The sequence below is a fragment of the Pollicipes pollicipes genome, unplaced genomic scaffold, assembly GCF_011947565.3.
Source record: "Pollicipes pollicipes isolate AB1234 unplaced genomic scaffold, Ppol_2.1 Scaffold_2555;HRSCAF=2994_pilon_pilon_pilon, whole genome shotgun sequence".
NCBI classification, from domain to species: domain Eukaryota; kingdom Metazoa; phylum Arthropoda; class Thecostraca; order Pollicipedomorpha; family Pollicipedidae; genus Pollicipes; species Pollicipes pollicipes.
The window spans coordinates 35,831,089-35,844,165 of record NW_023596136.1 but is presented as its reverse complement, the minus strand read 5'-3'; the positions used below and the strand labels follow the sequence as shown (position 1 = coordinate 35,844,165).

At 49.8% G+C, this 13,077-nt stretch overlaps 3 protein-coding genes across 3 annotated transcripts; 1 reads left to right on the top strand and 2 right to left on the bottom strand.

The window, feature by feature from the left end:
* Positions 1–1,370: 1,370 nt before the first annotated feature.
* LOC119110549 (uncharacterized) lies at positions 1,371–4,202 on the bottom strand. The gene is made up of 3 exons (XM_037234425.1): positions 4,182–4,202; positions 2,247–2,411; positions 1,371–1,842 (listed from the first exon to the last, which is right to left on the bottom strand). The coding sequence occupies exons 2-3, from the start codon at positions 2,409–2,411 to the stop codon at positions 1,657–1,659; spliced, it is 351 nt and encodes a 116-aa protein (XP_037090320.1). The 5' UTR covers positions 4,182–4,202; the 3' UTR covers positions 1,371–1,656.
* A 3,844-nt stretch (positions 4,203–8,046) lies between these two features.
* Positions 8,047–9,710, bottom strand: LOC119100765 (papilin). Its single transcript, XM_037223898.1, has one exon. It carries the CDS (start codon positions 9,708–9,710, stop codon positions 8,637–8,639), a length of 1,074 nt encoding a protein of 357 aa, XP_037079793.1. The 3' UTR covers positions 8,047–8,636.
* Positions 9,711–11,594: 1,884 nt separating this feature from the next.
* LOC119100758 (acrosin) lies at positions 11,595–11,981 on the top strand. The gene has a single exon (XM_037223885.1). It carries the CDS (start codon positions 11,595–11,597, stop codon positions 11,979–11,981), a length of 387 nt encoding a protein of 128 aa, XP_037079780.1.
* Positions 11,982–13,077: the final 1,096 nt, after the last annotated feature.

Below are 13,077 nucleotides of genomic sequence, written 5' to 3'. Positions count from 1 at the left end.
TATGATATAATGGGGATGCCTGCTTTTCTTTGCATGGTGCATTACGATAACTTACAAACGTTACAAGCTACCAAGGGAATGCTCCACCAACAGAGGTTTGGGTTCGCAGCATTTCTGGGCAACAATTTGGATGACAAAACGTGATTACCAGCATTGGGCGCTATCAGCTTTACTAACCATCCTTTTCGCTTCAGAAAGTTCCAGCATAATTTTGTTTCTTTGTGCCTTTGTGATTATCATCCTGAATCGAAAGCGGACTGATTAAATGATGTAGTGTCACGTGGGCTGTATGAGATGGCATCGTTCTTAACACAGATCGCTTCTCAAGGGCTTACAGACGGGAAGGTTATGCATCGCGAGTTTTCCCCTAGGCTCCATCTGCAATGGACTGCGTTGTGCGAGCAGATTTCTCACGGGCACCCCAATACCAGCAGAAAGGCACGGAAATCTCGGCCCTTCATTAGCTCAGTTGGTATGTAGCATTTTGACATGGCTTTCAGATGTAAGTGGTTTAAGTCCCTGATGAAGTCCTCATTTCCAGCGCCTGTCAAAGGAAATAGCAGCTACTGTAAAGCGACCGTACAATGCGGTCCTTCACAGCCTGAGTACCGAGAAAATGCATCGCACAATACACCTTGTTTGTTACTATTAGAATTTGTATATTACTAATAGAATTGTATACTACTAATAGAATATTACTAAGGGCTGTCATTCGGCTAGTTCAAAAATATATACGATTTACGTGCGTTATTCAGTGCACTAGCGAGTAACATTATCCACATGGATAAGACAGTAGTATTACCCTTATTCCTCGGAAAATCCAGGAGAATGGAGATAAAAATAGGTTCACATTTCGGCAACATGCATATATCGAAGCAATTTACTTTTGTTTCGATAAAGGCATGTTGCCGAAATATTAACCTAACTATATCTCCATTCTCCTGGTTTTTCCGAGGAAAAGGGCTGATGCTGCTGTCTTAAATTTGCGATTTGCCCCTTCACTTCGTCCACCAACAGAATGCGAACAAAACATCCATTGATAACTCACAAACAGCAAAATATAATGGATAAAGAGCGAATGACATATTCTGAACTGATGTACAACGCCTCATAATAGGAATATAGGTAATAGCGATACACTAATTTGGTACTCACGATGGTGATGATAATGAAAACAGAGATATACTATCAGGATCACGTGATGTCGATAGATATGGTTTGCACCATGGCTGAAGTCGTCTAAAAATGAGCGAGCGGGTGTAGTTTTTCTGGTTTTCCCCTAGCGTCATGCCGGCCAGATTATCGCTTTTCCCTTGGCTTGTATCCATGATCAAAATCCTGCGGCAAACACGTCTGATATTACACTCCAGTCATTGTTTATTGCCTCACTGTATTGTTTGTCGTTTGGTATGGAAACTGTCAAAACTTATCCACTCTTTTCATGTGATGCTGTGTGCGTAGCAAACGGGACAGAGCAACTGAGCTGGAATAAAAAGTTTGCACACAGTTCTACACTGGCGTTTGCTGTATGCATTGACGCTGAAACACACAGCCACCGCCGCATGGGTGTGACAAAATCGACAAGCCATCACCGATCATCTCGAAGCCGTCGGCGCTGCTTCGGCATACTCCCGGCTCTCCCGCCACCGCCGACCATCACCCCCTGTTGAACCCCGGACAACGGGGGTAGCCGGGGCAGCCAGGCAGCTCCCGCTGGTTCCTGTTGGCCCAGCCGTACTCCTTCACGCAGGTGGCGAACTTGACGGCGTCCTTCTGCAGCAGCGGGCAGCAGGCGCGCCGCGACTTCGCCAGGCACTCGCGTCGCAGATCGTCCTTCGGGTCCTGCGCGGGCAGAGGTCAGCCAACCGCTAGGAGCTGCCACCCGAGGGCAGACGTTGGGGTGGTGAGAGCAAACGCGAAGTGAGAGTGAATACTACCCGCCTGCCGTTTGCATGTACTGCACTCGAACGCTGCCAGGGCATGTGCAATGAGTATCCGACAACAGCATGGACAGGATATTTCGCAGGCTGTTTCAAGCGCTATTCTATGTACAAGCTGTTCCCTCTACCTGAGACCTTTTGCGTACCGCTGGGCGGTCATAGATGCAGCTAAAAGGCATTCATACTAATTCAGGTTTTTCCATCTGACAAATGTGCCTCGATACAGCAATGTCGCTGGATTTATTTAAAGGTCGCAAGGTGTCCATTAGGGCCAACAAGCCGTAAGCGAAAGTCACTCGATCTCACACTGAAGTCCGCCTGCCGTTTCTCCCTGTCGAGCTCAGGTCCCTCCTCCTCGAGGAACAGGTCCTGTTGGAGGTCCACCGTGCCGACGGCGGCGTCATGTCCAAGCCCGACACCGCTGAGAGTCATCATCAGCACTAGCGTGAACACGACTGCTATGGGGGACATCTGCCGAAAGAGAGACGGTTTCAACGCACCATGTGAATAGCAATGCGCTTTACGTGCGCGATAAGCTTTTGTGGGGCACCCTCGTTGTATAGTGTACAGCGCATCATCCCGCTTTTGAACATTTCAACATTTGATTCAATGTTCGGGTGTCAGCCGATGCTCCATTACCCGCATCAACATTGAAATACAGATATCGCCCAAAGCGCTCGGCGTCAATTTTATAACGAAACAACAGTGGAGTTTAACATTCCTGCAGCCGATGAGACAAGGGGAAGTACTTAAGTACACGGACACCCAGCTTGAGTTCCAAATGGCGGACTGCAACGCAAGTGCCAGACTAGACATAGAAACCATGCGGAAAACAGGATCGGGAGAAATATTGCGGCATTGAGATCAAAGTCTTGCAATGGAGGAATTTCTTGAAATGAATGCAAAATATCCATTTTTACATGTGTGATGTAAAAGAAAGCTTCCGCTGTTGTGAGTCATTCAGCTTTAAATTGTGTTCTTTGCATGTGTGACGAAACAATTATGAATACGCTTCCCTGATGCCTGACCTTCAAAAGTGCAGTCTCTTCTTCACCCGATACGCGCCCAATGAGTAGCGCAATAAAAAATTACGGAACACCTGTGTTGCACGGAACGGAACGGTGCACGGTGCACGGTGCACGGAACCCTGTGCACCTGAAGATGAATTAACGCAGAGCATTTTCTTAGACTCTTCGACTGTTGTTTCCCAAGAGTGCAAAAAAGTCAGCGACCTTTTTCGTTGTGGCACTTGATCTAATTTCTACATTATCGACAGCTTTAAATATGCGGGTAGATTCAACTAACCAATTCAGAAGGAAACAGACACCTGCACATATAATCAAATTTAGACAGTAACTTTAAAATTAGTGTCTGCAAATTTTGTTTCTACGTCTATAGGTACGTCTTCCAACGGTTTGCCCCGAGAGTTTTCGACACAGCGCAAGCCACGGCGATATATATGCACGTGTCAGTCACAAATTAGCAATGCCTGCAATGCTAGAGAATCCAGGCTCATGCCAGGCTGGGCCTACATTTGTTCATGGTCATCAACTCCGCAGCGGTTTGGAGGCTCGAACTAACTTGCTTGGAGACTCGATCCCATCGAGCTTAATACCGCTTCTTATTTCACGGGAATCAGCACATGCCTTATGCCAGCAGATCAGCGGCGTCATCGCTGCCACTGCTGACGTGAACGTAATAGCCAAGAAAAGTTGATCACATCTAGTCAGCAGTAATTCAATGGCAGTCAACATTCAGTGGGTCAGATGGGCAGGTCCCTCATAGAGATAGAAATGCTCGTGTGTGGAAAAAGTACTCATTGAAAAACGCCTTCATCTCAATTTAATATTTCTTCATGTTGCAAGTACCTTGTTTCATGTGGGATGCATTCTTATTTTGTGTTCGTTATAATGAGCCATATGCATGTGATCCGATGCCGGTCTAGTCCCCTAAATGCCCTTTGGCAAGAAAAGCGAGAAAAGTTTTTCGCGAGCTTTAATGTTGGAGTTGACGACCTCAATTCTGCACCGAACATGAATATATTAGCGCTTATAGTTTTAAACAATTGTTTTGCTTTCATTATATTTTTATGCAGCTTTTGATACAGTGGTGCAAATGACCACGCTGGTCACTGGCTTCGGGTGGTAAGGAACCCCAGAGAAGTTATAACAAACAAAAATTAAATAAATACACTACACTTTAAAAAGGAAGCGCTTCGCAGCTGAAGCAGTGATCACTCACCTTCGCGCTACAGGGCTCCTGAGCCGGTACTGGCCACCGCATCGTGTATGTGTGGTCGCTAATTGGATAGCGTTGCCACAACGTAGTCGTGGACTGCCTCGTTAATTTTGCATGGAAGGTTGGTGTGAGCAGCGACATCTGATGCGTTTTTACGGACAGTGTTGGGCTTGTACCGCCAAAGGTACGCGTGACGTGCATCAGCACGCGAGGTTGTTTCGGATGAATGACTCGTGAAGTGGGGATGACGGAGTGGAGAGATGTGTTCCGCCTGAACTTCCAATAACGGATTACTAGCCAGTCGACTTACATAGCGTAGTAGAACATGTAAGGATGAAATGTCAGCTAAGTCTGATGGTTTATCACGTTAAGTCTGTTCCTGTGGGAATCTCTGAGTTTTTCCAACGCCCTGACCTCCAGGTTGTCTCTTATCCTGTCACTTAGCCCCCCACGACGCACTGAGAGAGAAGATCACTCTTTGCCCCAAAGATTTGCTTTATTCTGGTGCTAAAGTACCGATTTCGCTTATTGAAATTGCAGCCGATAGCTTCCAATTTGACGATAATGACCCCAAATTTTGTTTTCATCAACCGTGCAATTCTCATCTGTATAACTGATGATGAAATATAAACACAATGGCATCAATATAACTGATAAACTCACTGGCCATATAACTTGACAGTTTTTCAATATGCGATCACTTGTTATCCACTTTATCCACTCGTGCAGATCACAGGGCCAACAATTTAGCGCTGGTTTGATAACTGATTGCTGACTGCCCTGGTTAGGATGCACTGGTCGATTTTATAGGCACCAGTACTACCAGGACAGCATTAATGATTACTTACTCGTTGTTACTTACTTATTGGGTTACTTACTCATTTGGCTATGCATGATTTCTTGTTTTGTTTAGTAGGTTGCACATTTATTAGCTGGGAGTGCCGCGGTGTTCAGCATTTCGTTTACTAATGCCGGTATTAACGTAAGGTTTTGTGTCCCGTAGTAGACAGGGGTGGATACTCCTGAGCACCTTGTAAATAGGTGATGGGTGGGGAAAAAATAGACCACGTTAAGGTCACTGCAATTAATGCTTCGACCGTGTCATGCGCCCATGCACATCGTTATGCATGTTTGGCTCAAAATTGAACCGCATGTTAAATATCGCTAGTGTTTTCATCTTGCTAAGCTAACTATATTACAAGGTCGAAGAGGTAAAAGTTGGGTGATAAACAAACCTAGATGACGCTCCCGGGGGATAAGCAATGCACTGTATGACTGTCCTGAAATCATGCGGTGATCTCAGAAGGTGCACTGATAAAGGTATCATGTTAGCCTATAATGACCTCAGAAACAAGGTGTTTCCTAAACAAGCGTTCCGTATCTGTAATCTAGTTGAGAGGCCTCCAGATCGCATGCGAAATAGCAGGTGTTTGCAAGCCGGTGTGATGTTAAAAAAGCACACAGAGTTGAACTGGAACGACCTGATATAGGCCACGCGTAAGAGCGCCGGGAATGCTTCATGGTTATTGGCATTAGCCACCACACTACATGAAAGCATCCTTACCAAACTTTGCCTTCCCCAATCAGTTTAAGGAGTCAATATCCATCATACATAAATATATGTATATATATATATATATATATATATATGGCTGTGTATACATGTGCATATGTACAAATCTATATTTTTGAGGCAAATGAGCTAAAAATGATGATCACATCAAGTTGTTGTGTTGCTTCAAAAAGTATGTCGGAGATGTATGGATTTGTCTAACACTTTGTTGTTGCATCAGATTGAGCGATTCCCTGAAATGGACTTCGCAGAATCCATGGTCTGACTTTGACCTGCCATAGGTCAGCGACCTTACAATGTACAGATGCATTTTTAACACCACACGATCCCCTATAGTTAGGCAAAATTTGGCGCGACTACACAGGGCCGTTCGGAAACCATTCTGGAAAAACACTTGAGGAGGGTCAATGCGACCCCCACTCCCGCCCGAGCGCGTGTTAACGCTTACGCTCCAAGACAGAGAAGGATATACAACTTGCCTAAAGAAAATGTATATCTCCGTCTTACATGCAAAAGTAGACCAAGTCGAATACTTCGAAGCAGTGGTAAATGAATGTCCGATGGACGATTTCGTGCCTAATGCAGATAGTTTTCCAAGGGCTTATTTCACGCTGTGGTGTAAGGAAGATAATGTGGAAATAGATACTGTGGTAGGCGTCCTATCTGCCTTTCGCGCCAATAAGCAAAGATGCGCGCGCGCAAGATCCATAAGCGCACAAAAAAGCAGTCATATATCAGCTCGGAGACAGCCATGCGCGGAAAGTTGTTCTCGGACAGTGGCCGCTGACAGCGAATGGGAGCATGGCTCAGGCATTAGACAAGGAATATCCGGACGAAGTACCTTATTCAGAAGTAAGGCGTTCAGAAGAAGGCATATATGAAAGGGGCGTCGACATAAGAATGAAGGCGTCACAGAACTATAACTTGGTCTTTTTCACGAAGATACGTTTTACACGAAAATCTGTTTTGGAGCTTTTGTTACATTGTTTAGTAAAATGTATTTGGACCTTCCGAATCTGTTTCTGGCTTAAATGTTGCAACAGACACTTAAATATTGAAAAGCACTGAGCGAAATCCAGGAACACGAAAAATTTGGCGCGCTATGGGCCATTAATTTGAATGAGAAATTCTGGACAGCCCCCGCCAAGATCGTATGGTGGGACCTTAAGCGTGGAGGCAGATGCCTCCCCATTGACCACAAATGGCTACCCGTTTGTGAAGTCCCGCCTCCCCAGGAGAGACAGGGTTGAAACGGACGAATAATTTTAGGAAGCTAGGCAGTCTTGTTTGACCAATGACATCCCTGAGTTCAGCAGGTAAGACTATGGACTAGTGGGAAACAGCTGTTTAAGTATATCTAGCATAGCAGCCCAGACATTTGGTTATTTCTCAAATGTACTTTGGGTATCAAGATGCAACATGTACCAAAATGTACCAATTTACTTTATGTGAATTCAGAGCGGACAAAGTCATCCATCTACCCCCCCCCCCTCCCCAACGGTCGCCGGGCTTGCCTTCCAGGAAAACTTTCTTAAGTTCATCCCGAGTCTGCTCCTCCTCCACGTTATAAAACGTCTCTACGCCTATGTACAGGTGGGACGGGCACCTTTTCATTTTTTATCTGAAAGACATATTTACACACAGTGGTGTAGCCAGTATTTTGCCAAGGTAGGGTCTAAATCGATGCATGCGTATGGTGAGGACCCTTTCAGCCAAGGGGTCCTCACTTCGTCGTTACCGAGGCCCTTTTTGGGGGATTTTTAGAATATTTTTAGGCCCGAGATCCCATTTTGATGTCTCGAGCACCGATTTATGACGTCATAGAAGCCCTCTAGGCGTCTGAAACTGCTAAAAAACATTGGAGCCTTCGGAACCACAGGGTCCTTGCCACCTCCAGGGGGTGAAGGGGGGACATGGGACCAACCCTTTGTTTTGTCGCTGTTTGCATGTGTATATTTTTTGCTACTTTTGACCCTTTTATTATTATCTTTTTAAGACATTCCATATATTCACCAGGCTCAGCAGAATAGTCATTCAATATTTTTAACGCATTTAACAATAACGCATGCATTAACGATGACTTCTGGCAGTCGATGTGCCCCTGATCCAAATTATCAACATCAAATAATCTGACTGCAGCGCAAATGGCCTTTGCCGTTGGCACGCCCTCAAAACCCGATAACGGTATATTTGACTCCGGACCTGACATAGCTTAACATATTCAGCACATCTTATGGATTTTACACAACGTAGGCACGAATTTAACGTATTCAGCGCTTTTGATATGGTTGAGAAATTCGGCGCATTTGGAGCAAATCGGTACGTCCGACTCATTGGCTAAGACTGACAGGTACCCTTTTCTAAATTGTATCTAGTTTTATTGACATGGTTTTTAGTGACGTAAAATACAAGTCGACGACAAATCGACTTTACCGACATCATCAACAAATATCTAAAATTTTGTCAGTACATTCCGTGCAGACAAAATCCGTCTTACTTTTATGTTGGCGTATATTTACTTAACACTACGAACCGCAACCAGAAGGCAAATCAATAACATTCGGTATAAGCGCGTATTCTAAAAAGACGTGGTATATCCGTGACCACTCCGTTTCCCTCTTACACATGTCTGACAAAATCGGGGAGTGTAGGACGTCAGAGAGAGCGCATCACCAAACACCTTTGCATCAGCGTGACATTAATGCCTGACTTTTGCGTGGAGAATATACACGGAGAGCGAGAGCCACTGCCCCCTACTCTCCTCGTTTCCTCGCCTTTGCCGCGGACCACAAAGCCAGAGTCCGCGCGCATGCTGCCGCCGACCACAAAGCCAGAGTCGGTGCGCGTGCTGCCGTGACTAGCCGAGTTCTCGCCAGACCACGGCTTCACGGCCGTGCCTTCACGCCCTTGCAGATCTGCTCGCAGGCGGCTCGTGTTCGGAACCGATTGCCGTTGCCTCCGCAGCCGCCGAAGATGAAGGTGTAGCAAGCACCCAGCGCCGCGTTGTAGTAGAACCGCGGCAGGTAGAGGCGGCATCGGCCTTGGCGGTGGGGAAGTCGGCACGCACGTCTCCGACCTCGACCGCCGCCGCGATGCCTCTTCTTCACAACGAGCGGGGTTGTCTTTGGCTGCTGGCTATAGGTGCTTGTCGTAGTTTCGACAGCGTTTGTTGCTGGAAGTAGCTCATTTTGCCGTGAATCATTGATATTCAGCGCTATGCTGTGATAGGAGCTGGTTCCCGTGCTGTACACTTCTGCGATGGTCTCATTTAGCTCCTCGCTGCTGAGACTGATCTCCACCACGGTTGTGTTGAGCGTGGCGTCAGCAGCGTCTGCTTCCGCATCTGCCCCACCGCGAGGCTGGAGACAGCGAATCTCGCACTCCTGACGGGTGTGAAACCGATTGGAGTTACCGCCGCAGCCGCGGTAGCTGAACAGGTGACAGCTGCCGGTCACGGGATCGAAGTAGAACATGGGCGCGTAGGCAAAGCAGCGGCCTGGGTCTCGCCTCAGCGCGCAGATGTCTGCTGCAGCTGCGGTTTGTGCGGTCGTTGGAACACTGTCCTGCACTTCAGTTCCTTCTTCCACTCCCAAGGGAGCCTGGGTCGTTTCCCCCAGTTCTCCCTGCCCCTCCTTCTCCACCGGCGTGTCTCCGCTCTTCGCGGAGGCGCCTCCACATTGTTTCTGACACCGCTCAAGTGTGGCGAAGTTGTTTGCGCTGCCACCGCAGCCGCCGTACACAAACCGTTCGCACCGCGCGCTCGCCTGCACGTACGAGTACCGCGCCTGGTCGTGCTGGCACGGACCGCGCTCGCGCTCCGGCTGCCGGCAGCGGGTCGGCGAGGATAGGCATCGCGCCTCGCACGCGCCGCGCGTGGCAAAGCGGTTGCTGGTGCCGTAGCAGCCGCCATAGACGAACGGCGTGCAGCCGCCGGCGGCCGCGTCGAAGGCCCAGAGCATGGCAGCGTCGGTGCAGGGCCCGCGCACGGCCGGCTGGAGGCACGAGCCGGCGCCCGGTTCCACGCACACGGCGCGGCACGCCGCCGCCGACGCGAAGTTGTTGGCGTTGCCGCCACAACCGCCGAACCAGAACGATGCGCAGTCGCCCTGCTCCGAGTCGAAGTGCCACGCGCGGGTGAAGTCATGACAGACGCCGCGCGCCCTGGGCAGGAAGCACGCGGCCTGCGGCGGGGTGCTGCGGACGCCACTCAGCAGTGACGCGAGCAGCAGAGAGGCGGCGGCGCACCGGTGGCTGGCCATGACCGCGGCCGGAGGCGGGTCGGCCGGCACTGGCCTTCGGCGCCCCGCACCGCACTCGCAAACCGGACGTAGTGCACGGCGGCAGAGCCCAGGCGGGCCGTGGCCGCTTCCGGATCGCGGAGAGGCGTCGAAAACGCTGCGCTGTACGGGCCATGCTAGGCTCTACATCGTGTTAGTGCCCGGTCCGGTCGCTGGAAAAGCTTTCACACAGCTGCAGAAACACTCGGTTAATCACCGTGTTATGTCCCGTGCATGCCAAGGCCAACCGCTAAGAAGACGAACGCGGACCAGCAGGTATTTGCCTGTTACACGCGGACGTTTGCACTGGCCGACCGATAAAGGGCAGACATAGATGACAGACATAGACACCGATGAGCAGACATATTGAACGTATGACGATGTGAGTGCCTTCCGTAGTGACTAAGCAAAGTCGGATTTGGTGCTTGGTTTTCATATTTAGGCAATAGTGTAAAAACCAACTTCGTAAGTAAGCCGCTACGTTTAACGGCATTTCAAACTGTTTTCGCGCGCACATGATTGAAATACATAATGCCACAAAACAATATGACGTGATTGAATGCAGGGTGACACGACACTAAGCAACCACGACACTAAGTTTATAACCGACGCCACGGCGCGGTCTGTGCTCCGCCGAACGGCGCAGTAATCCACGGAAGACTGACGTCACGGTCAGCAGCTGGCGTTATCTGCGGTCGGCGGCGCTTCCGGCTCCTGAAGGCTGAGGCGGCGACGCCGCAGCCTGCAGCGCGGCAGCGGCCTGCTCCGAGCGTGCCGAGCGGTGAGGAGGGTTCGGGGCCTGCAGGTGCTTAGTGCTCGGTGAATCACGCAGTAATCGCGCCGGTCGGGCACGCGGCGGAGGTGAGCAAGGCCTTGTCTGTGGGCAGATGCCTTGCCAGTCGGGCTGGCATGCCGGAACTTGACGTCTTGGGAGACGCGAGGGCACTCGGAAAGACGTCATGGGAGACGTGAAGACGCTCGTGATGGGATGGAAGATAGCTGTATTCCTTATATGCACCACTTGATGCTCAATGAAAATGCAGTTGGCATCCACATACACACTCCCCTAGATGCCAAACTACGGTGTGCTGTTCTACACCAATTCTTGGTCAGGGAAGTTTTTGATAGGATCCTATCGGAAAGCCTCCGTGGACAGCTCGCCTAAGCTAAGCCCGTCCTGTGATGCCAATGAATTGGTGTAAAAACTCACAGTTTGATAAGGAGACATCAGGATCAGGACGACTGCGTGTGGAAAACTGCATACGTAGGTGACTTATCTCCTGCAAAATTGCATCGACCTTAGCAGAAATCCTTTTTACTAGATAAGTCAGCGGTCGCCCCCAGAGCCTGGTCCGTGTGCTGACCGCGCCACTGGGAATCCGGTTTTGTCGAATATAAAGGCCGGCCACTGAGTCTGTCCGTGCTGTTGGACACTGGGAGCGGAGAACGCCGCGGGACGGTCCTGTGTCAGCCTGGACGAACGGACGCCCGAGCCCGTCGAGTCCCTTCGCCGTCGCTCTCCGCGGCCGGCAGGCGGAAGCCCTCGTGCCCCGGCCCTGCGCCATGATGAGGCTGATCCTGCTGGTCCTGCTGACGGCGGCCGCCGTCTGCGCCGACCAGCCGAACAGTGAAGTGTCTGGCCGAGCCGCCCACCCTGCTGTCATCGGGTCCGGCCAGCACCACCCGTCAAGACACGGCTTCCCGCCGTTCCCTCCGTACCGGCCGTTCCCGTTCCCATACCCGTACCCACCGTTCCGACCGTATCCGTTCCCACCGTTCCGACCGCACCCGTTCCCGCCGTACCCGTTCCCGCCGTACCCGTACCCGCCGTACCCGTTCCCACCGTTGCGACCGTACCCGTACCCGTTCCCGCCGTATTACCTCCGGACGCAGTCAGCCGGCGGGACCCTTGGCTCGGCCGCTCTGAAGGGGGCTGCGCCTGGCACCCTCTGAGGACCGCACGTACCGTTCTGAAGAGAACTGAACGGAAGCCGTGCAGCGAGCCGGGCGCGAGCACTGCAGCGGCAGATGGCGGTGCAACGCCAGCGATCTTGCGACGAGCTTTGATGCGTTGCTGGTGTGTGTGATGGGTGATGTGATGTGCTGGGGAGGTTTTTATGTGCGGGGGAGAGGGCTTCTGCGCACTCCTCAAGATTGTGGGGTGAGTGCATCGCAGCGTTTTTCCATCGGCGTGTGATCCCCGGGCAAGTGTTTTGTAACCAAGTCGTTAATAACCTTGTACCGCAACACACTGTATACAGCATGCGCGCATTTTATCGTTCAAATAGTCGCGTTCTCCGTGCACGGTCACTGGCGCGTTCGTATGTGGATGTGTGCCCTTCTCAAAGTGTGTGCAATAAAACGGGTACAACTGGTGCCATTTTTTCTCTTGACTCTGCTTTCCGTGCAAAAGTACATGTAAAGTTTTGTGTATGTACTTTTGTCAGGCAAACTTTTTACGTGACGAACATTTATCTGCGTAAAATTCCGTATGACCATTTCCAAACGAACTGCTGCGCGTGCAAACATTTTCGTTATAAGCTGATGAGCTTTCGTAAAACGTCCTAACGGACGTGTTTACTGCATTAAACTTATCTTGTGCGAGCTGTTTATATCACGAACTTTTGAACTTACGAATTGTATACCCTACGTACTTTTTCCTGAACAACTTCAGGCACACGGAGTCACGGAGACACGATGGCAGACCAAAGCAAAATTTGGTGTAACTGGTAAGCTTTCAACCTATCATCTTTCGCCAGTGCTCGCGGCTCTGCTCCCCCCCCCCCCCCCCCAATTGTTTTGAAAAATTGACGACAATCATGGTCTCAATAAACAGAGCAAAAATATGCCACGACAAACATAAAATGCAACAATCGATTTGGCACTGATGTTGCCAACACTAAATTACAAAATGACGACTTTTAAAAACACCACTGGCAATTTCCACGTAAACGTTTTCAACGGTGCGTTGGCCAATATACGTTGCAAACAGATGTCACTCACGTAAAATATACGTGGCGTTTTGCACCACAGCGAACCTCAAACGCTC